Source organism: Mchenga conophoros, linkage group LG13 (assembly GCF_057382185.1).
Source record: "Mchenga conophoros isolate Kocher_MC1m ecotype Shallow Benthic linkage group LG13, M_conophoros_male_GT1.1, whole genome shotgun sequence".
Taxonomy (NCBI): Eukaryota; Metazoa; Chordata; class Actinopteri; order Cichliformes; family Cichlidae; genus Mchenga; species Mchenga conophoros.
The window spans coordinates 10,129,161-10,152,732 of NC_140538.1; the positions used below are offsets into that span (position 1 = coordinate 10,129,161).

The window sequence follows — 23,572 nt, forward strand, 5'->3', positions numbered from 1 at the left end:
CTGCAAATGTGTTGCATCTCAGAAGGGTGTGCAGTGTGTCCATAAAAGATTGATAAGTGTTGGACAAAAACAAGAAGTGGCAAACTTAAAAATGTATCTACAAGAGATGAACAGTATTTGAAAGACCTGACACAGAACCTGAGAGATGCCTCATCTTTACTATGAATCCAAATTTGACATTTTTGGTTCAACTTGTCATCAGAATGAATGGAGGAGGTTAGGAAAGAGGTTCAATAGTGAGGCCATCAGAGTCTGATCTACCATGTATTTCCATCGGGAAAGTATCTGATTGGCAACAGCTTCATTTGCACTGTCAGTGCAGTAAAAGCATACCTGAATAGAAAACACACTATGGAGCACTTTCAGCCATGGATTGGCCTCCCCAGAGCCTGGACCTCAACATCACTGAAGCAGTTTGAGATCACCTTGTCAGAGAAAGGTACAAAAGGCAGCCAACATCCAAAGAAGAGCCTTAAGTTTCTTTCAAGATGCCTGGAGAACTATACCAGGAGAAATTGCAAGAAAGCTTGCATTAAGGTTCAGGCTATGTTAAAGAGTAAAGGTGGTCATACCAAATATTGACTTTAGGTTGTTCAAGCTTATACAAACTCTGTTTCTGCCTTATACGCTGCATTTTTGTACATGTTTAAACATGTAAAAGATTGAGCCCATTTTCCTAGCAAGAAATTAGAGACAGCTCAGGACTTTTTCACAGTGCTGTAGATTACTATGAATTTCTCCTTTTATTTTTTGGTCACATTTGCAGATTTTACTCTTTGTCATTGTTCACGTGAGGATACTCTTGATTGATTTTTCCTCACAGGAGAATCTGTGATCCAGGACTAACTTCTTTTGAACCGGAGGCCCTTGGAAACTTGGTCGAGGGAATGGACTTTCACAAGTTCTACTTTGAGAATCGTAAGTTACTTTAGTGGATTTTTCCTTCAGTTCTTGAGCCCTTTGAATCCACAGGGGCAATATAGTTGGCATTTGCTAACAAGAGTTTAGCCTACAGTGAAATGTTCATTTACTAAAGTTTTCATTTAATGGTCAAATGTAACCAAACATGTTGGATCTCTCTACCCTCTAATTTAAGACTGCAATAAATTTTTAAAGTTGTAGAATCTGCAAGCTTTGCTTCCTCTTTTTCTCTTTTCTTTTAATTTAATAACAACATTTGTCCAATTTACAATCTAAAATCTAGCAGATCATCAGTGTTTTGAAGTGGTGAATCCAATGAATTAAAGAAAATATTAAATTAATAAAAATATATGGAATAAATGCAGCTGGGACATTAAAGCCATAAACACTACAATGTGTCAATTCTACCTTTACAAATTAAGTTAATGCATTTTGCATTTTTCCATCATAGTTCTGAGTAAAAACAGCAAACCGGTGCACACCACCATCCTCAACCCCCACGTCCATCTGATCGGCGAGGATGCCGCCTGCATCGCCTACATTCGTCTGACGCAGTACATAGACGGTCAGGGACGGCCGCGTTCCTGCCAGTCTGAGGAGACTCGTGTGTGGCATCGCCGTGACGCCAAATGGCTCAATGTGCACTTCCACTGCTCAGGGGCGCCAGCGGCACCCCTGCAGTGAACTGAGAACTCAGGCCCAGGTAAGGTGATGCCACCACCTCAATACGACAGCCTGAAAGGTGCAATAACAGTTCAATGCCGCATAAAAGCATTAATGTGGACTGCAAAATGTCTTCGCACAGGTTATTGGGTTCTTTAATGATTTTTGGTGTGCAGCATCAATCTAAATTGCAGTTTTTAATACTTAGAGCACTGAAATCTTTTTGTCCATCTCCCATCTACATTATCAAACACTTTAGCATTCAACTTTAATTCAAACTACTTTATTTCTGTCACTAGGCAACTTCTACAACTGATACTCCATTATTTTGGTTTTTGTGTATAAAATTTCAACAGCATCGGCTAAAGCTAGATCACCTAAAACTCTAGTGGCACATTAGAGAAGCAGGCCTGTGCAACAGTTTAATGATATCCATCAGAGTTTAAAGGTACTCATTGTAATCAGAGATATTAAGAGTTGTTGAGTAAACTCAGTGTTATTAGGCAAAGAGCTGAGTCGCATACAATATGAAGCATGTTGTCCATCAATATAATAATAATGATAATACTTTATTGATCCCTGTGGGGAAATTCCTCTCTGCATTTAACCCATTCACTCAGTGAAGCAGTGGGCAGCCAGTGTACCTTGCTCGGGGGTACCTCAGGGTAGCCAGTCAGTGGATTGGAAGCCGACCACTCTACCCACTGAGTTATCCCTGTAATATGTATAAGTAAAAGAAGAGTGATATTCCTTTTACTGTATTTAGACAATAGTGAAAACAAGTCAGTTTAATAGAAAAATTAAGGGGCTTTTTACAGGGATGCCCTGTGTTCCCCACTGCATTCAGTCCACCAGCTGTGGAAACTGAGAAGAATCCATAACACAGTAAAATATTCTTAGTGTATTTATGTGGCGCTTTTCAAGATAACTATCACAGAAAATAGCTAAAAACAAAGACAAGGAGATAGAAAATATAGTTTAAAAAGATTAGTTTTTAATCTGCTTTTTAAAAGAGTCCACAGATCTCAGGCTCAGTGGGAAAGCATAAGCTCTGTGTCCTTTAGTTCTCATCCTCAACCCCGAGACAACTTACTCACTAACCGCAGTGCTCTCCTTTTTCCAGCTTTGCCTGAAGTCTAAAGCTATTGGGAGCATTTATTCTCCGTGGTCGGAGCGGTGTCTGGATCCTGCCCAGGAAGAGGCTGCTTGGAAAACACCAATGTGGGAAACATACCTTACAATTTAAAAAGAAAAAGAAAAAAAAGCCACAAACCAAAAAACAATAAAAATTAAAAGAAAAAAAAAAAAAAAAAGCATATCTTAAAAGCTCGACTGAATGACCGACCACACCGACCAACACCAATCCAGTCCAACCCTAGCTAGATGATGTTGGGGCCCAGCTGATGTCAGCCCCTTTTTGCAGATGGTGCATGCTTCTGGTGGCAACACAGGGGTGATGCTGTCCCGATCCTTTTCTCCCATGGCCTTCATTTCCCCACTCTTTGTTCGTCTGCCACGTGGAAAAGTATTAACATGTTCAAAATTATGTATAACAAATGAAAAATAAGTACACTTCGCACAGAGACCGGGGCAGCGAGGACGTCTGGGGAAAAAGTGATTTCTGTTCAGAGCGTCTGTTTGAATCCAGTCGTTTTAGAGTTGTAAGGTATTTGTGGGTGGGGTTTATGGGAACGGGAGCAACTAATATTAGAATTTAACACCAGATTTAAGCGTCAGATTTGAGTATCTGCACACGATGTTTTAAGGGGGTTCAGGTGTTACTGAAGGGACCTTTATTTTTATTTTGTCTTTTTGTAATATGTATTCTGAAAAACGTTTTATCTCCTGAATGAGGGATACTGTTTTAAAGTATTTTGTGTTGGAAAAAATAATCATTTTTAATCAAGAGGGTTTTTATTTAACAGAATTGTGTATAAATGGATATTTATATAGGACAAAAGGGGGTGGAGGGAGGCATGATTTACTTCTGAGGTGTAGGTAGGGGAGCTGAAGATGAGTGTGATGGTGTTTTCGGCTTTTTTTTTTCTCGTTTTATTTGGTCCCGTGTTGTAAATACAAACATATTCACATGCAACATGCATATACACACACACACACACACACACACACACACACACACACACACACACAGTCCCTGTGCTCCAGCCTTTGAGGTGGAGCCTCTCCTGAGCTTTAGACACGGCATCCAGGCCAGCTCATCCTGAAGTTGCAGAAGGCCTCCATCTGTCTGCCCTGTGTGCATTGGAACACTAGGCAGCGCCATTGGTCAAAGTCTAAAGCTCCTCACGTCTCTAAACTACCTGGTCTGAAAGCATGGATGCTCTCAATCTAACTCTTTAGTTTCGTTTTGTTTGTGTCTGTGTGTATGTGTGTATTTGATGTGAAGCATGATTTATCTTAACTCTCTGATGGCCTGTACTGTTTTTGCACAGACACTTAAGACTCGATGCTGTTGTGGTCGCTCTTCTGAGGGAGTGAACCTTTCTGCAACTTCAGGTTATGCTTGCCAAAATCCTTCCCTCTCACCCTACCTCTGCCACTCTACTTTCATCATTCCTTCCCTTTTACAATCTCCACATTTGTCGTGACCTTCGCTAACCAGTTCGTACTACCATCTTAGTAGCACCACGACGTGTGATGATGATGATGTCACCCTTATGCCTGTCTCTTGTTCTGATTGTGTTCTTGAAATAATTTGTATATTGTCAGTCTTGGCTTGCTGTACTTCTGTGTGAAGTCCTGGCATTATTTAAAAAAAAAAAAAAAAAAAAAAAAAAAAAAAGCATGTTTAAAAAGGAATGCAGCCGAGGGAATGGACAGGAGGAAATTTTAAAAAAGGCACGATGGGAAGAGGGCTACACTGGCTAGAGGGCTCTGGGACCGTCGCTGATCAACTGCAGTCAGTGAATTTGGCCCCGTTTAGTTTTGTTTTTTTTGTCAGATTCTGTTGTAAATGTTGTAGCTGTTAGTGTTTTGATCTAATCTTTGATATTTTCCATTTGTTTTATGCAGAGGTTAAAAATATTAAGGGTTTGAATTGAATGGAGATTCATCCCCTCACACACAGATCACTGAAATGTTGGGATAAAGATTTCTTCTTGTTAAATATTTTTGGAATTCACATCATGAAAGCACATGAGATCAAAGATTCTGCCTTTTAGGAGGACAAAAAAAACCCATATCTGTGTTTCAGTGGTTAAACTTTGCAGCACTGTGTCGTAGAAACTTTGTGAGTGTGTGACTTTGTACCAGTGGAGGGGTGAGGCTTGCTATCTGTCCTGTCCCGTGCGGCGCCGCTTAATAGTAACTCATGCACCACCCGTCCTGTTGCTGGTGGTCACCTAAGAGCAGAAACCACATCGAAGCTTCGGACCATCGCATATCTGTGCGCTAACACGGTAAACAGACTGTAGAAAAAAGAAAAAGTAAATACATTTAAATCATATGTGAGCCCCAGCCTACTGTATCAAGCGCCTGTGCTGTGGACATATCTGACATGCCATGAAAACTGTGTCTCCTCCCACTTTTTGCACCACAATGAAGCGTTGTAAAACCAGTACTGAAACTGTGATGTTTTGTATGGTTCAGTAGTTCCATTTGTGCTCAGTTGTTTGTTGATGAGATGCTTTTCTTTCATTGTGTGTGTCTGTGTGTGTGCGCGTGTATGTATGTGTGTGCACTCGTTTCCACGCTTATGAGAATGTTTAAATGGAATGGGGAAAATACAGTTAGGCTTTAACGACTATCTTAGAAGGAGGAGAATTTATCAGAGTTTGCCAGAGTATTTGGACAGTTGACATCAAGCTTTTTTTTTTGGTCAATTATGACAAAACCAAACTAGACTCAAATATTTTGATATGCTGTAGCCGAGAAAGCTCAGGCAAAACCAAAAATATTAAAGGCTGAATTCCTTTAAGTTTTGACTATTTTAGGGCCCTTGCACTCACCTCTGGTCTGCTTTTGTTAGGCTGCAAGTGAGCCATCATTGATGTTAAAACAATTCTGTCCTGTCCCCCTCCTTTAACCTCCTAGGACCTGGCGTCCACATATGTGGACAACACATTTTGGGTTATTTAGACTAAAATACTCAATTTTGCTCTACAAGGGCCTGATATCCACTTATGAGGACATACTGCTACTGTTCTATCAAAATTGCTCTTTTCTTAAAAACAAAAATAAGGTTAAAAAAAAATAAAAATCTGGTAATTCTTTGTTTTTACATTCATCGGGCCCCAATATGCCCAAATATCAAAGAGAAATTAAAAATGCATGTCGTGGAAGAGTTCGGGTCTTAGGGGGTAGCTTTTTTTCCTGATTGGCTGCCCCTCACAAACAGAAGGTTTGAACAGGAAATGGCTAGAGCTTCTATGCTCATAAAATATTAACTTACATGAACCAGAGCTAAGAGCATGAGATTTTGGGTTGTGCATATGCTTACCTGGTTACTTTGAATTGGGTGTGTTTAGTAAAAAATATTATGGAAAAAATATACACTTTAAATTTCATCTCCACTTTCTTTGCTCATAATTAACCTTAAAAATTAGATATTTCTCATGTTTTGCTTAATTGCAGATGGCAACAACAAGCCAAGACAGGGACTGCTAGTAGCAAGTTACGATGGATCTAAACAGTGCGTAAGATGATTTTAGAAATATCCACTTTCACAAAGCAACTTTAACATGGTCCAAATTTTATAATTAATGCAGTTTCAAAGAATCTTTTTTTCGACGTTAAGTATAAACTTACCTGTGAGTCGTTCAATTTTTGAACCCTTACCTAGAATATTAAAGACCGGAAGATCTAGTTTTGGTTTCTCAGTTTTCCAGTTTCTGTCACACCACATATAATCCGTATTTCTCCTTGGCTGATGTCAGCTGTTGGATAAATCAGCTGTTTGATCACTTTAGGGCACAGATTAACTTTGGAAAAAGCACCAAATGCATATAAGAGAATAATGATTCCCTATACTTTAAGTAGCTTTCCTGCATTTGAATTCTTTCAAAAGTCCTATTGTGTTCAGCAGTCAGGTTCTCCAAATACTTTGGCAAATGTGTGAAATGTGTTAAGAGTGTACCCGAGTGAACCGAGGAGCTGAAAAGATTTGTGAAAGGCTTAAAACAGATGTTTAAAGAGGATAATTTAAAAACCACAATCTTTAACAGCAACACTATATATGCAGTTTTACAAATGAAAGAAATATGCATGTCTACTTTCTGGTAATTTTTCACTGTTTACTTGATAAAGAAATGGAAACCTATGTTATTTGCATCCTCAAGGTTATGAAAAGGCTGAGATGTTAAAATCAAGTGATGTTAAATCGCTTTAAAATGCTTAAAAGATTAGCAAAAGCCTTAGCTTTTATGTGCCCCTTGAAAGTGAATTTATTGCATTGTAACCTTACAATAAAAAAAAAAAGGGGGGGGGGGGGGGGAAACATATGTCAGAGTTTCAATTGGATGCTGGATTTTTGCATGACCATACAGTTAATAAACATACATTAAAAAAGTGTGTTTTTTTTTTTATTCAAAGCTTTACTGTTAATGTAAAAACATTTTGCAATATAAACAATGTTAATATATAACTGGAGAAAACTGTGCCTGCAATGAGATTAATAGCAAGTTACTTACATTGGTTAAAATGTGTTCATTACCCAACCCACTCTAAGGTCTATTGGTAGTTAAAGGTAACATGAAATTACAGAATATATTGGTTCATCCATTTCTGTACCATCCATCCCTTTATTCAGCCTACATCGCCTCCCATGTGCCTATTAGGGAACAAAGTCCAGTCTTCATGCATATTTTAAAGTTAAATGGGCCCTGGGAGACAAACACAATGTTCTATTTTCAGAGAAAATTAGAGGCTTTTTTTAAATGATCAGTATAAGCAAGAAGGGATCATTTGCAAGCACGCTGCAGAACATTTTAACTACTGCTTGCAGCAGAAAATACGCAACTTGCCTTTAAGAACCATACCTCTGACTCCTGGTCATCCTTCTCCCATCAGTGAGCCTGGATGAGGTTCGATTCCATCACTGACTTGATGGTTTGAAGTTGGCTGCATGTGAAGACGTTAATATCTCTCCTCTATACAAAGGCAGCCCTTCCTTTCTCGTCATTTTATCCATTAATGGATATTTTATAACAAAGTCTGTTACATAATTATTCCCTTCATGCCTACATCATGATGGTAAAATTTATTGCAGCACTTCAGTACTAGACTGCATTAACTTTTAACTATGCGTATCTACTAAAGTTACAAATTAACGTTACACTACACCAGCTATTGCACTGGCTATTTTATACATATTTGGGGTATTTAAATCTGACTGTGTAAAGTTACTCACACACCAATTCTGCTTAAATGTAATAACTCAGAAATCAAGAGTAATTCAGCAGTAAGATAAACAACCAAGTACTGCAAGAACTACATTTGAGTTGCTGTGTTTCACCTTTGAAAAAGGAAAGGACCACAAACAGTAGCTCAAATAGAACTCCAACACGATTCACACTGCAGCGCTGTTGTATTAGACTACACTCTCATAACAGAGTACCCCGACTATATATACACATGCACACACAAACCAAGAGCGCACACAGGTAGTCTTGATGAATTTTAATTACATCAAATGAATTCATGTAAAAGTGGAAAAGGAGGAAAACACTGGGTCTCATCACTGCCAACATGTTCAACACAACAGAAGTCTGCACATGCTCCGTTTGCACTGGGCAGGTCGCAGGTCACCTATACTTCAGACAGATTTATTAAACGCTTCCTTACGGAGTGTCTTTTTAGAATGTAAAGACTGTGCTTTTACAGTTATTCTCTGGATTAGAGCAGCAATGGAAGTGATAAATGAGATGCTTCAGTGCCATTTGGTGAAATGAAAATGAAGGGTGAAGATGAACTACATGTAGGGTTTTTCTCAGGGTGTGTCTCTGCCTTATAGGTGACCTGAAACACTCCCATGATAAGTCTCTACTTCTCTCTCACACTACCTTCACTCAATCAAGCTGTCATGGCTTCCTGTCCGAGTCCATTTGGCATCCTGGCATGTTTCCATTGAACACTGTTCTCTTTGATTGGATAAAGGAAGCGGGATGATTGACTGATTGCTCCATGCAGATTGTGATTCTTCGGACATGCTTCATGTTGTCTTTGTTTGTGCATTCTGCCCAGTTACAAAATGTTTTATGACCATGGCACTGGGCAGAAGAAGGTCTGTCTCACTGGTTCAAGGTTGCCCTGTTGGCTGTTGTGTGAACACTGGCACTTTAATTTTAGTCCACAGACACTAGTGCATGTCTAACTGTCCGTCACACTGAAGGACACGTGGCAGTGCAATCTGCCATTGGAGTCTTAGTGGAAAGAAAACAAATAAAAACTGTCACTGTAACATTTTCTAATAATTTTAAGTTGTTTCCTTGATTCAAGGAAGAAAGAAGAAAACAGAGAAGGAAGCCACTTTTCTCTACTGAAGTGTCCTGGGTTAAAAAAAAAAGGGGGGGGGGGGGGTGAGACAGGCTTTTACAATCTTTTCTCACTGTAGACGGTCTCAGCAGATTCACCCTACTAGGCTTCAGACACACAGCTCCAAGGCCACCTTTCTCTGAGTCCCAAGCAAGCAAAGAGGAGTAGAGAGAATAGGAAAAGAAAGATGACAAGAAAGTTGAGAAAAATAAAAGAAGGAAAGGAGATGGAAAACAGACAAAGGAGAAAGTTAGAGATCAGAAGCTGTACCAGCAAAGACAGAGACGTGACAAGGGAACACAGAAGGACGCCTGGATCTACATGCAAGAGGGAAGGATTTGAGCGCTACACCAAAGCCATGCAGCAACAATAAGCAGCCTGCAAACACCGACTTCTTCACTCAGCAGTCGCCAACAGCATGAGATGCTTTATGAAGGAGTGGGAAACGGTGAGCTGCTGGAGCCGAATGGCTCGTCTTGTCGAGGGATTTGAGATCCAGGGGGGGGGGGGGGGAAGCAGCATACACTGAGAGCTACACGGTAAAATGGCCCATATGCCATGCAGACGGGTCTCATCAGGCTCCTTGAACAGGCGTTTGGCACCACAGTGACAGTGAGGGGATGGACAGGACAGTGAGGGAGAAGGGTAACAGCTTAGAGAAGCAGGGGAAAGCAAGCGCACAGCAGGATGGACGACATCTGTTACACCATGTTTTAGGTTCCCATGGAGACAAGACTGACCCCACCCTCCCCCTTTTCCTCCCGCTCGCTCACTCACCACGCGCTCACAGCATGGTAGCAGACAGACGAGGGTGGGGGGGACAGGGTTTAGCAGCTTTGCTGCGGCTCCCCGCTCCTGCTTTTAGACTTTCTGCCCTCCACATCTGTAGGACAAAGGCAACGCTTATGTTACATCTGCAGAGTGATGACAGACCATTTTCATTTACTTCATACCTGCGGATACTTTGAATCAAGATAAATACAATATAGCAACTTCAAAACAGCAACTAAAGAGTACAAAAGCAGAAATAAATAAGGACGTAGATACAGGCAGTTCAACTAGTATTGGCACAACATGTAGTGCTCGTCTTTGATTATAACTTAATGATAGCAGTCTATACAAGATAGGTCAGTCTCAAATATCACCTCAAGTTATCCAACTTGTGGCGTGTCAGGAGAAAATACCAAAAGGAATGATGTTCGCTTCATTCACAAAACAACCTCAAATGAATCAACTTACAGTATCAACTCCACGTTCTAAAAAAAATAATTAAAATACCCCCAAACAATCATAAACTGCGTGAAACCAAATCACTATTGCCATGCTGTATTCTGTGTCCTCTCCGTCAACTTTCACGTTTCAAACTAAAAATGCCGCCCTGATTGTTTTGGGAATGAAGCTTCATCATTTTGTCACCAGCCCAGGAGGTCAGCTTAGATCCACCAGATCATATTAATCCATTTGCAGAGGGGAGCAAACACTCCAGTGAACGTGTACACAGCAAAGAAAAACAGAAAAGATATCAAATGTAAAAAACAAACAGCACACACCATCATAAGAAACAAACTGATGAAAACCATTTTGATCACAGCAATCCAAATGAAAGTTTCAGGTCAAACAGACAAAACAAAGCCATGCAATTTAGGAGGTGAAAAGTGGGACTTGCCAAGAATCACCATAATAAACAGAAAATGCAAAGTGAACCTATTATCTGACTTTACTATGTAGAAATTGCCCCAGAATGCTTTGCTCATTATGCTCATTATAAAAAAAAAAAAAAAAAAAAAGCTTTTCCTGCTGTTTTTATGATTCCTGGTGTGACTTGAACCGACTTGCTCTGTGTGTTCTGGCCTCACATGAAAGCTTTAGATAATTCTCTATTTCTTCTCATTCCCAAGATAAAATGTATCACCTCACTGCAGCAGATAATAGTATAATGTTAGCCAGGTAAAACTTATCTGATGAGGTAAAAATAATGTGTGAAAGGGTATTGGACGGAAGAACAGTCAAAGTCCCGCATCATAGAAAAGAAAATGGGGGTTAAAAAAATATTAAAAATGAAAGTAAAGTCACCAATCAGCACCATAGCAAACAGGGAAAAATGACCCACATACACCACACAGAGACAGACAGTACTCTGACAAATACATGCAGAGGAAATGGCTTTGCTCTTTATCCATCCTTTTGTTCCTCCCTCTTCAAGTCAAGTATTAAAATCAGCAAACCAGAAACCTCCCCGTCATTTAGATACAGCCGTACTCGTACCACAGAGACTCCCTCTCCTCTGGGCTCAGTGACTGATCCGGATTATTTACACAACTCTGATCAACACCCTCGCTGGATCTCACCTGGCCGTTTGATTGGCTGTGGGGGGTCTGGTTTTGGGTGCGAATGTGATGCGGCACAGGAGGAGGGTGGGTCTTATTTGTAACAGGAGGCCCGCTGATGTTGCTGACTAAGGTGGGGTTAAGAGAAAGGAAGGGGAGGTTTTTGTCTGCTGACTCACTAAAGATGGAGTCCATGAATACAGATTCTACAGTGAAGGAAGGGCCGAGGAAAGACTCAAGGGTGGAGAGGTCGGGGTCCTCCGAGCTATTGCAAGGTAAGCTGACTGACTTGGGCATGGGGGTGATGGTGGTGAGGGGTCCCTTAAGGTTGGTGCTGTTGGGGTGGTACTCACTGGGTGTGGGCTGCGAGCGTAGCCCAGCCCTGGTGGAAGCAGCAGCAGCAGGAGCGTCAACCGAAACGGGCTGCCGGTTGTCCTTGGACAGCAGGTCGTGGATGCTGGTACGCCGTGTGGTACCTTCAGCAGTGGAGATGACACTGCTGGCCCGGGGCAGGGTGGAGGAGGCTGAATCGAGCCGTTCGGAGACAGAGGTCGCTTTGCCCTGTGAAGACAGGCTGGCGCGGATTGGGGCGGAGCCTTTCACCCGTGTGCTCTCGGCCTTCCGCAGGGAAGGGCGTCCTGGTTGTCCGGAAGACCTCGGAGGCCGGTCAGCGCTGACTGCTGCTGCCTTCCCGCTGGACGAGCGCAGTATGCCCCGGCCCTTTGTGACAGTGCGTTCTTTCTGGCCGTGCTCAGAGGAGGTGGAGAGGCGAGGAGAGTCTACAGTGAGGTTCTCCTGACTGCCAGACTACAAAAGACAGCAAACAGCATTAAGGACAGAACAAATAACAATGGAAACAATTCACGTCCAACTCCAAACGTTATCTGAACTGACTAATAAAGAAGAACATGTTCGATTTTAGTCCACTTCATATGTAGGCTGTAATCCAATAAATCTAAGAACAGCACTTATAGCAGAATTTCAGGCCTCACCTCTGCAGGATCAATACCCTCATCCAGGAACTGCTGCAGGGAAAGCACCTCGTTCCCTGGGGATCCCGTCTTCCTGATCTGGGACTGGACCGCGCTGCCCGCGGCGGCGGATGGGTCAAGAGATCTGCGCAGCTGCAGGGGGCTCTGGTGGGAGGAGTGTGAGGAGGTGGGCTGCTGGACGGGGCTGCTGCCGCTGCTGGACCACACCTCCTGGTCCAGACTCAGGCTGAACTCGCCGCTGCTCTCGCTGTGAGGCCTGCTCAGACTGCCGTTCAATGTGCCTGCAGGACGAGGGGAGGCATGGATTACAAGATTTCTGATTGCATTAGTAGTGATCAGACTACCCCACACTTTCAGAACACACCATGCAATTTAAAAAGCATTATATTGAAAAAACAATCTCATAATTTAACTCAGATCTAATTTTATTACCATCATGACTTATTGCTTTCTACCCAATGAAGAAAAGAGAATGGCTTAAAGTTGAACCAAACCAACTTGATCACATTTTTGCGCGAGAAAAAAAAATTAATTTTTTGAGAAATGATGAGAGAAACGAGATGAAAGGGAGCAAAAGAAGAAGACAAGAGTAACAAGTGGATAGGAGCAGAGGAAGAGGAAAGGAGGAGCATACCTTTGCCCTCCAGAGGAGAAGTGAGGTGGGAGTTATTGTTACTATTACTACTGGTGGTCCTGTTGCTATGAAGACTGGAGGGTCTGGCGGCTGGGTAAGGGACGAGAGGTAAGACACATGCACACATACATTCACAGTTAGGATTTATATCTGTACACGCTTACATGTATCCACACCAACATGCACCAACGCGAGGAGTAACACGTATACGGACGCCAACACCCTGACAGAACGTCTCCTGCTGGGGGAGCAGATGGCACATGCCAGGCAGAGGGACAGGAAAGGTGGCTCAATGCCAGGCTGCAGCCCCAATATGTCCATTCAATAAACAAAGGAACTACTGACAGAGACGGCAGGGACACCCAAATATAAGGAACGATTTCCCACCAATAAAGGGGAAGTGACTGACGATACAAGTGTGAGTCTGTTAGTAATTAAAGAGGAAATGACAGGCCATGTTAGGAACTGAGAAGGAAGACAAAGAGTAAAAGGAAAGGTGTGAAGACAACATGAACTTGCTCTTTCCAGTGCTGACAGGGACAGCCCCAACTGAAAACCAGTGACCGTGAAATCATCTCAAACCGGTTTTCACGACATGCTTGACACCAAATTAGAATTTCAAATCAACCCCAATGTTACAGATCAGTATCAGAGTCAGAAACCAGCGGATTGCTTGTGGCCCCACAGTGATCCTCAGTCCTGAGTAACTGTCACTTACTACAGATGCTACAGGACACTCTGCACACAGCGCTCAGACCAACAGCACAACGATTCAAATGGCAGGGAGACATATACCTCTGTGGCCCTGATAACAAAAAAAAAAAAATACAATGCAACACACCTAAAGGGTAACATGACAACTCAATACTGCTCAAAAATAATAAAGTTTAATGAAACGCAGATGGAAACAAAATTTTTTTTACAGAGTCTGGGGGAGGGGGGAAAAAATCAATACACGTCTCAAACTACCATTAGTGTCTACAACATCCGATGACCTAATGGCTCATACATTCTGAGCAACATCCGGTGTGTGAGTGAGACTGGGCGTCCTTCAACCATTACAGTGATGAGGTGGGAAATGAGTCTCACTATAGTCTCTCTCTCTCATTCTGGGAACAATATCCTGTGGAACCAGTTTATTGACCATCAAAAGTGCAGATGTTTGCAGCACTCAAGCACAACAAGAGAAATCTGTCTGTAGACCTAACTTAAGGAATGTGTGCCAGTAGTTTTGTGGCTGTTTAGCAACTGGGTCATCTACATTAAAGCGACACAGACCTGATCAAGTGTTGCCTGGATCCAGATTAACTGCCCTGGATAACACCCTAGCGCCTGTATTAAAGTCAATCCTGCTTTCAGCAAAGGCTGATCTGTCTCCCTCTCCCCGTCTCTTTTGCTCCCATCTAACTCTAAATCAAGCTTAATCAAAGTGCAGGAAGGCAGCCCAAAGATTATCAGTGGGACTCCTGAGGACATGACCTGTTTTTTCCCCCCCTCATTTCTTGTTTAAGGGGCCGTTAGATTCCAGCCTGGTGCTGAGAGACTGCAGGCGCTTTTCTTTGACACAGTTTCGTGCTGATGTCGTGTGAAGCTTTACTCTACCTTGACTCTTGGGATCATCCAATGAGCCGGCGACATCCTCGCAGGAGGCATTGTCTGTTGAGATAAAGGGTGCAGTCATGCTACGGCTTCTTTTCACTCTGTTCTGAACAAATTTCGTCAACTAAATGCAATGAGGAAATTAACACAATGTATTTCCACAAACAGGCATCCTGACCTTTGACCTGAAGCCTGTGCTTGGCTCTACTGTGACTTGAACTAGGCAGGGTGAGGGTGGCACAATCAATGGCATTGGTGGAAAAGGCGAGTTCCTTCATGCGCTGCCCGCTGCGCCTGCTGCTGCCCGTCATGTTGGCATCTCCGGCTTCAGCCCCGTCTAGATTCTCACTGCTGCCCGCCCACTGAGCCTCAGGACCACCTGCCATTGCCATGGTCTGAAGCAGGTCATTCATAGCTAGGATGGATGGGTTGGCATGAAGAAAAAAAAACTGAGATTAGACATTTTAATACATATAATCTTACCTCAAGTAATGGCTCAGGATTTATAGCCATTTTATCTTACAGAAGTCTCAATTTAATCCATCTAGACTTTAAAGGCAAACTAAAATCAGAGAAACTGGTCGCTAAAATATGCTTACGATGGAAGAACAACCTTGCAAAGATTTTTTTACAACATTTTTTTGTACACAAGACACTCATCTAGGTCCCTCTTGGAGACAAAGGCTAAGTTACCATTGGGAATGTGCCTAGAGACATTACAGGAAACAGACGTGGCCTCAAAGAATCCTTCAATAATCTAAAAGGATTCTGTAAAAGCAAAGGTGGCGGTTATCCCGCTGCTGCCCCAGCAGAGCAAATCAACTGACAAAATGGAAAATACATTAGCCAATCATGTTTAAGTTTCATATAAGAAAAGCACATCTCATATTCATTATCTTAGCAAAGATGCGCTGTAATACTGTATCATGAATTGGCTGTGCTGAAACGAGAAGAGCACAGATCATGTGAGAAGTTGTGTCAGCACTGAGCCATTAGCAAAGCTGTAACGTTTTGAAACTGTGCACAGACAGAACTATAACTTCTCTCGGCTTTCATTTAGATGATAGCAATAAACATCTGTACAGAGGCTTTTCAAAATGGCTACCCAGTGCTGAGACTTGCTTCTCGAAGGACTCTGACAGGGCAGATCTAGACTATAATTATCAGTGGATATAAGTCAATATTCAATAATAAATTCATGCTATAGAATAACAGGTCCAAGCCTTTTAAAACTCAATGCACTTGCAGGCATACAGCATTATAATAATAATATTTTAAAAGCCAACAACATATCAACCAAAGTGCACGGTCGGTCACAGCCAGACACTTTTTGACATCCCTGACCGTCTCTATGCACTTTGATTACTGAGCCGACAGCGAAGAAGAAGCATGGAAACATGCAAAGCTGCTCTGAGCGACGGCGGTGGTGCTGTGCACACACACACACACACACACACACACACACAAAAATAAATAAATCAGAGCGAGGCAAGCCCATGTCAGCAGAATAAGATCTGAAATGCAGCACGCTGACAGAGAAGAGAGAGAGACAGACGGAGGGAGAGAGACAGAATAAAGGCTCCATTTCAAGTCCTCCATGGTGAGTGCGAGCGATGATCAAGCACTTAGTGATTTTCTTTGTCATGCTGTAATCAAAGACGGGAGCACACATTTCTCAGGCGCATGAAAGGCAAACCCACAGTCTTTCCCGCTGTCTCACCTGAACACACACCCTCTCTCTCTCACACACACACACACGGCCTTTCATTCAGCATACACAAACAAAATAAAACCACAAAGCACACAAGAAAGCTGCCCATTGCACATTACTGTAAGTGACCAAATGACATGGTTTTGGTCCAGAGGTGAAAATGAAACAAAACAGAAAAAAAATAAATCACCACTGTTCCTATAGTTTAGCCCTAACAAACACTAAAGTTAGTGTTAAGGTTGTGTTAATCATTCATCTGCAAATAGTGAGAGGAAAGTGAGTAAAGACTTGGAAGATACTCTACAGGAGAAAGTGGCGGCGGCAGACGTGGCGGCAGAAGTGATGGGATGGGTGGGGATTACTAGGAAAAAATTTTAAGGACAAGTCACTGATGTCACCAGGTATAGCAGAGCAGCAGGGGGATGGGATAAATTCTATAAAGAATTTAAAAATTGATCCTCTGGTAGGTCCTTTGCAGACATCTCTAAAACATGGATGATAAAACTCTGGAGTTTTAAACACTGAATTCTGCAGATGTGACTGAAAACTGAAGTCCCTCACCACCGCCACCCTGACATCAGTGACTGCTCCTCCTTTGTTTCTCCTAGCGCGACAAGAGGAGGGAGAGGAGGCAGATGAAGGCTAGCGTGGCAGCTAACAGAGATCTTACACATGGAGCGCCGGTAGATGGCCTTGGCCTTGTCTTTGTCCTTGGATCTGTTCCTCATGAAAGGCAACCTTTTTATAGCTGTCCGATCACAGCCAGAGACAGACAGGTAGGGAGGGAAGAGAGCGACAGAGTAAGACCAGGAGGGAGGTGAAGGAAAAGCAAAAGAAAAGAAAGAAAAGAAGGGCAGAACAGAGGGATGTGGTTAATGTTGTCACAAACAGAACCAGGGGAGAGAGAGCTGAGCTCCTGGACACCTTAACTGGACAACAGACAACACTGCAACAGACACAACAACAACTATAATATATGACTTTAAAAACATGTGGATTATAATATTAGAGAGCCTATTAGATGGTTAGTCAAGTGTAAGGTATTTCAATCTATACAAATTCTCTCCATATTATTAAAAATATACACACACACACACATTATTGGATGCCCTTTGGATGGACTGAAATGCCTTCCACTGACTTTCTATATGTTCTGTATTTAAGGGCAGGCTTTTGTATAAAACTACATTGTGTAAACAATAGAAAAACAGACACACATTATGCAAAACACACACCGTCTCCTGCACACAATCAGCATCATCCGCACATTCTCATGTTAATGGTTTTGACCACTGTATATTACATTCTCAACTTATTTCCAGGCATTACATTCTGTACACAACACAACACATTCCACACCTAGATGAGACGACAAGATGAAAATTATTAAAGGGTGCAATCAGGAGAACAAGAAGGGGCAGGTTAACAGCAAAAAACAGCACTACAGTGTTTCCAGCAAAGACTTTCCCAAGAACCTCAAAGAATGAGAGGTTTATAGCTGCTGTTCCAGCACACTCGACTGTGTAATTTCTGTACTGTACGCAAGTGTTTTAGCAAATGTTACTACATGGTTGTTAAAGGCTACGTTCTCTTTGTCTTACCTCTTATCTTGTGTGTTGTGAAAAACAGATTCATTACACTAACTGACAACTTTGTGCTACATAGCAGAAATATGTGGCTTAGTTGTTTCTTGGTGATTACAGTTAATGTCAGTACAACTGAAAACAACCAACCAAGCCAGGTCGCGATAACCAGGCAACGCATTGCACCTTTTAATATCTACGATGCTATGATACAGGACGTTTCTTATTTACGAGTGAGCTGAACAGATCGACAGGTTACCTGAGAGCAAAGCATCTTGGGATTAGATTTTTTTTTTCTCCAATATTTAAACCATGAGGTGCACTTAATTCAGCTCGACCTTGAGCGAGTATGCTGGCAACATATATGTAGTCCAAATTATTCTGCAAATTCCAAGATATTAAATCTTACAGCTTAGCAAATGACAATGACTCCAGTGACACGAAGCGAAAGTGTTAAAGCGACTTTTCTTCAGAAATGGTGGACATGCCAGTAACTACATAAAATAGTACTATTCTTCAGTGATTGAGTTTAATAGCATTGGTAGCAGCTGACTGAGTGCACCTCAATTTGTTTCAAACACAAGAAATGCTTCTGCATCTTTAACCGGGTCTGAGGTCAAGAGTCAGCCTGCACAGCTCAGCCGTAATGTCTACGACAGCTGAGTGATATGGACAATGGACTCACAAAAACATGCCCTGAAAGACGTGACAGTCGGGTCACAAACCCCTCCCACCCTCCCCATCCGCAGCATACCATTGGAGGAACCCTGCACTTGGGCATGAGACTGCTGCCCTCTCCTCCCTTTGCAGAGAGATATAAAGAAGCAAAGGAGCAGTTAGGAGGGAAGACCCATTCAGTCACTCAGGCATACAAAGCCACACTCACAAAGTAGGCCATTATGTGTCAGTGAAGAAAGTTCAGCATCAAATTAAAGCTGTTAGCAAATGTTTCACTAATTCTGTGTGTACTACAAAACAGTATTTTAAGAGTTTCCCTTCTCTTTGTAACAAAAAAATATTGTGAACACATTAAAAGAAGTTCCTTCAGTGATGGTTGAAACTATAACTGTGCAATCTTGTGTGTGTTTGGTTCTTTCAGACTCACTGCTGCTCATGTGTGAGAGCGTGTCATCTAGCGAGTTGGTGCCCGAGCCTATGGATGAGCTGTCCTGGCTGTCCTGGGGAAACATCAGAAAACTGTCTCCAAACTCTGATCGAGATGGAGTCAGTGTGAGAGACCGGATCCTGTCCCGGCTCTTCGGCTTGATCAGCTTCTTCATCTTTAGAGTAATCCAGTTGCCGCGCCTGTAAAGCAGAGATGAGACAGACACTCAATAACAGACAAACAAAAGGAAATAGAATTTTAAAAAAATCAATACATAATCATATAAAGGATATATAAGGCTAGATGCATTTGAAATTTTATTTTAGGCCAAAAGCCCAAATGACTATCAGGGTTAAGAAAAAATTTTTTTCACTATACAGCTGTATGATGCTCTGCAGGTAATAAATATTTGATGCACTCCCTTCCTGATGCTGCACTGCTTTTCCATCTCAAAATATAAGACCGCATGTATGCAGAACTTTACCAATTTGACTCAATTTTATGTCATTTAAAGGAAACAAATTATGCACCTGCGTGGAGGTGAAGGGTCATAGAACTTGTACTGGTCCATGATCTTCTCCTCCAACTTCTCCTTCTGCCTCCTCAGCTCATTCAGCTTATCTCTGAAGGTTGGACGACGAGAAGATAAAAGCACAGTAAAAGCAGACAAGAATGCATACACTCTAAACATAAAGGCAGCATATTTGCATTTACAAACACAGATACATGGTTCTGGCATATTTCTTTGTGAGTTTTACATGTATTGTCTTTGCTCTACGTGGAACAGGTCCTTGCTCTCCATGGTCTGCTCCAGCAGTGTGCGATTTTGTAACATCAAAGTCTGGATTTGGTCCAACAGGTGACGGTTCTCTTCCTCCAAGTTTCCCTTCAGCTGGCTCAACAACTAACACAAACATAGACAGATACATTCATATTTGGCTTTAGAAGCAGTGTTTTGAAATATGATACATTAAAAAGGTAGACACCATGAGAAAACCTGAAGGGAAGAGAAGAGAGACTCATTACCTCACACTGGTTGGTTAGCTTGGTGGAGGTGATGTCCAGCTGCTGGTACTGCTCCTTCAGTTTAGAAAACTCAGCCTCCAGCTTGGTTTGGTCCAGCTTTGCACTGTTCAACTGGCTCTTTAGGTTTTTATGGTCCAGCTGGAGATTTTCATTGTCCTTCAAGAGCTGACGATAGGTGCTATTCAACCTGAGGAGAGAGAAAATCGACTCCTTGGTATACGGCCTCATTGATTTAATTCAGTCCCTTTGATGAATTAGTGCTAATGTGAGCATAATGTTTAAGGTTATGGAAAAAAGGTTGAGCTGACCTATCATTTTCCTCTTTGAGCAGTTTGTACTGGTCAGCTGTAGCTTGGTGGGTCTGATTCTCCAGGGCCATCTTTTCCTGCTGCTCCTTCAGATTCTTCTCCAGCTCCTCCAGCTCCCCCTTTCTCTGCAAGAGCTGTTTGTACCTACATACGCAAACAGACACACACCTTAACACTTATGTCGTTAGGTCCAGGACCATATTTCCTTGCAAAAGGCGGCCAAACTACAAACTAAAGTCACAAATGAGACTTAAGCTGCAATTAGACTTGAGCATGTGCCCATCCCAAGCTCCTAAACCACATCTCACTTGTCCTCCAAGTCCCTGTGCTGCTGTTCCAGGCTCTTGTGGGAGGTCTTCAGCCCACCGTGCTTGCCGATCAGCGCTTCATATTCGGCTGCCTGCCTCTCGTGGAGCGCTGCCAGCTTCTCGTGATCGCGCAGCAGCAGTTCATAGGTAGCTCTCAGCTCCTCTTTCTCCCTCAGCGCTCCTTCACGCTCTCCTTCCACACTGCTCTGCTGGGTCTGCAGCTGGGCGTTCTGGGCCATCAGGGATGCGCTCTGTGAGCTCAGAGTTGAGTTTTCCACCTAAAAAGAGGACAAAGGCAGAGGGAGAAAAGGACATATTACGCAAAGAGGTGATAAGAGTGATGTGTGGCGTGTGAATAAGAACAGCATTAAGCCCCTTAAATCAAACATCAAAGAACTTGGAAGCAGTAGCTGATGGGGCTTTGGTCTGTAGGGGGCACTCTTCCCTCAACCTGCTCTCCTGCTTCAAAATACTACAAAACATCAGCATGAAAGCTGTTTCTTTACATGTTTTCCTTTATGATCACAGCAGCACCCAGTTCTCAAATCCCTCTACAGACATGACTACTGTGTTTATTCACACTATGAACACACACACACACACACACACACACACACACACACACACACACACACACACACACGGAGTCCTGGTGTTGCTACAATTTCTACCTTTTTTTAAAAAACTCTTAACTACCTCTAGCCCACCCCACATACAAATGTCCTCAAACAGTGCCCAATTCAAAGCAACACATGCAAACAGAGAAATAGCTACTGTGTAAATCCCTCCACCCTTAAGAAGGGTTTGAATTACTGCCAAACAGGGAGGACAAGTGTAAATCCAGAGCAGAGAGCTAAGCAGCCGGGCAAGGCAACAGTGCAAACAGGGCAGTACACAGTGGAGGCTATAAAGGCACGATGCAGTGCCATCCAAGTCAGAACGGCTAACAAAGCTCTGTTGCCTACTATATGCATGGTTGCCAGCTTTCTGCAAAGTCAATTGCTACAGAACCCAAACTCTCTGTTCTCAAGAACTGAGTAGAGAGCTTCATGGAAAGGGTTTTAATGGCATAGCAGCTGCATTCAAGCCTTACTTCACCAGACAGAAAAAATGGTTGGATGCAGTGGTGCAAAGCACTCCACCATTGGACTATAGAGCAGTGCAGGCGTGTTCTCAGGAGTGATGAATCACGATTCTCAGTCTGGCAATCCGATGGATGAGTTTGGCGGTTGCCAGAAGAACGGTACTTACCTGACTGCACTGAGACAAGTATAAAGTTTGGGTGATGCGGGATTTTGGTGTAGGGCTGTTCTTTGGGAGCTGGGCCCAGCCCTTTAGTTTCAGTGAAAGAAACTCTTAACGTTTCAGCATACAAAGACTTTTTGGACAATTTCATCCTCCTAACTTTGAGGTAACAGTTTGGGGACGGCCCCATCCTGTTCCAACATGTATCATTCTCTGACTTCACAAATGCGCTTCTGGAAGAAGTGTGAAAAATTCCCCATAAACACACACCAAGCTGTGAGAGGTGTGACGGGATTACCTGTAGTTTGGCATTCTGCGTCTGTAGCGTTGTATTGTTCTCCTGTAAAGAGGCCGTCTGCCTCTGCACAGCCACTATCTGAGCCTGCAGGTTGGAGTTTTGGGTTTCCAGTTGTTTGAGTTGGCTCCTCAGGGCCACCTTCTCAGCCTGCAGAGTAGCATTCTGGGAAGACGACACATGATATTAGACAGGAAAATATAGAACCAAAATTCACAACATAATTCATTCCTGACAGTATCTAAACTTACATTCCTCTCCACTTCAATGAGTCTGTCTTTGACTTTCAGCAGTTCTCTGGTTGCTTCATGGCTTTCTTTCTCCCATTTACTGACAGCCTGAGGGTCTTCCCCCACTTTAGGGGGCGAGCTCTGCACCATCCTCTCCTCCTCCTCTCTCTGCCGGAGCGCCTCGTAGTTTTTCTTCACCTGGGGATGAAAATAGTAAGTCAACAAAATTAAACATTTCAATTCCTGCGACCGCCTGTTCATGGCTCATGTTTTTTCACAGCTTTGGATTAGATTTGTGTCAGCAGGTTCAAAATACAAACACCTCCCTGAAGGAAAGCAGACATCTCCTATAGCACATCAGCCCTTATAAATAGATAAAGTGCAGACAGAAACGAAGAGTGGATAAAATAAATAATGCATCGGCCTTGACAAGTCTTCGATGTTTTCATTGTTTCTAGCGTTTGAGTGTACGAGAAAGATGCTGGGACACGCTGATCTCAAGTGGACAAGCAAGCATATTCAAGTTTTTAATAATGGGGTTTTCTTTAATGTGGCAATGCTAAACATCTGTAAATGAACAAGTTTTATATTAAAGTATTTTTTTTTAAAAAGGAGCCAGTTGACATGGTTCAGGCATCTAGTTAGGATGCCAGATGGGAGGCCTCAAGAGACAGAACAGGCTGGGGAGTTCGGGAATGCTTTGGGATTGCCCAGAAAGAACTAGAGTGTGGCTGGAGAGAATGACATCTGGAATAGTCTCGTCAACCTGCTGCCAGCACAACTCCACTTTAGATAAGCAGAAGACGGCAGACTCACAGATACAAATCCATATTTTTAAAAAATTCATTGGTTGTGTTACAAACCGTTTTCAGCTCCTGGCGAAGCTGCTGGTTAAGGTTGGAGGACTCCTGCAGTCTTGCCTCAAGTGCAGCAATTTTCTCCTCTTTGATCTCCAGAGTTGATTTCAGGGTCGACTCCAGTTTGGTTTCCAGGAGCTTAAACCTGACGATAAAGGTTCAGGTCAGTCCAGACGAGTGTTTGTTTTTGCAAAGTGAGTTTGTGAAAGAAACGCTGTTTAAAATCAAAGCATGTCATTTACACCTCACCAGACTTGATTCATTTTAAGCCTTAACT

General features: G+C 42.5%; 2 protein-coding genes across 30 annotated transcripts in view; one reads left to right on the plus strand and one right to left on the minus strand.

Annotated features, from left to right (window-relative positions):
• Nucleotides 1-2,819, plus strand: part of camk2g2 (calcium/calmodulin-dependent protein kinase (CaM kinase) II gamma 2) — a 79,025-nt gene extending 76,206 nt beyond the window's left edge. For all 26 annotated transcript variants that reach the window (XM_085296343.1, XM_085296344.1, XM_085296345.1 and 23 more), the window contains 3 exons: nt 824-918; nt 1,373-1,624; nt 2,708-2,819. In XM_085296343.1, the coding sequence (XP_085152469.1) occupies nt 824-918; nt 1,373-1,605 (328 nt within the window). In that variant the 3' untranslated portion in view covers nt 1,606-1,624; nt 2,708-2,819. The remainder of the gene's footprint in view (nt 1-823; nt 919-1,372; nt 1,625-2,707) is intronic.
• Nucleotides 2,820-8,205: 5,386 nt separating this feature from the next.
• Nucleotides 8,206-23,572, minus strand: part of ccdc88ab (coiled-coil and HOOK domain protein 88ab) — a 63,830-nt gene continuing 48,463 nt past the window's right edge. Inside the window, exons 21-38 of one of the 4 annotated variants that reach the window (XM_085296339.1) lie at nt 23,302-23,440; nt 22,460-22,636; nt 22,212-22,373; nt 20,669-20,946; nt 20,361-20,504; nt 20,053-20,239; nt 19,785-19,930; nt 19,557-19,649; nt 19,027-19,226; nt 18,676-18,723; nt 17,009-17,086; nt 14,806-15,042; nt 14,631-14,684; nt 13,747-13,833; nt 13,029-13,118; nt 12,395-12,675; nt 9,853-12,209; nt 8,206-9,214 (exon numbers count right to left, since the gene is read on the minus strand). In XM_085296339.1, the coding sequence (XP_085152465.1) occupies nt 11,319-12,209; nt 12,395-12,675; nt 13,029-13,118; nt 13,747-13,833; nt 14,631-14,684; nt 14,806-15,042; nt 17,009-17,086; nt 18,676-18,723; nt 19,027-19,226; nt 19,557-19,649; nt 19,785-19,930; nt 20,053-20,239; nt 20,361-20,504; nt 20,669-20,946; nt 22,212-22,373; nt 22,460-22,636; nt 23,302-23,440 (3,292 nt within the window). In that variant the 3' untranslated portion in view covers nt 8,206-9,214; nt 9,853-11,318. The remainder of the gene's footprint in view (nt 9,215-9,852; nt 12,210-12,394; nt 12,676-13,028; nt 13,119-13,746; nt 13,834-14,630; nt 14,685-14,805; nt 15,043-17,008; nt 17,087-18,675; nt 18,724-19,026; nt 19,227-19,556; nt 19,650-19,784; nt 19,931-20,052; nt 20,240-20,360; nt 20,505-20,668; nt 20,947-22,211; nt 22,374-22,459; nt 22,637-23,301; nt 23,441-23,572) is intronic. The other 3 variants (XM_085296340.1, XM_085296341.1, XM_085296342.1) reach the window with 3 other exon arrangements.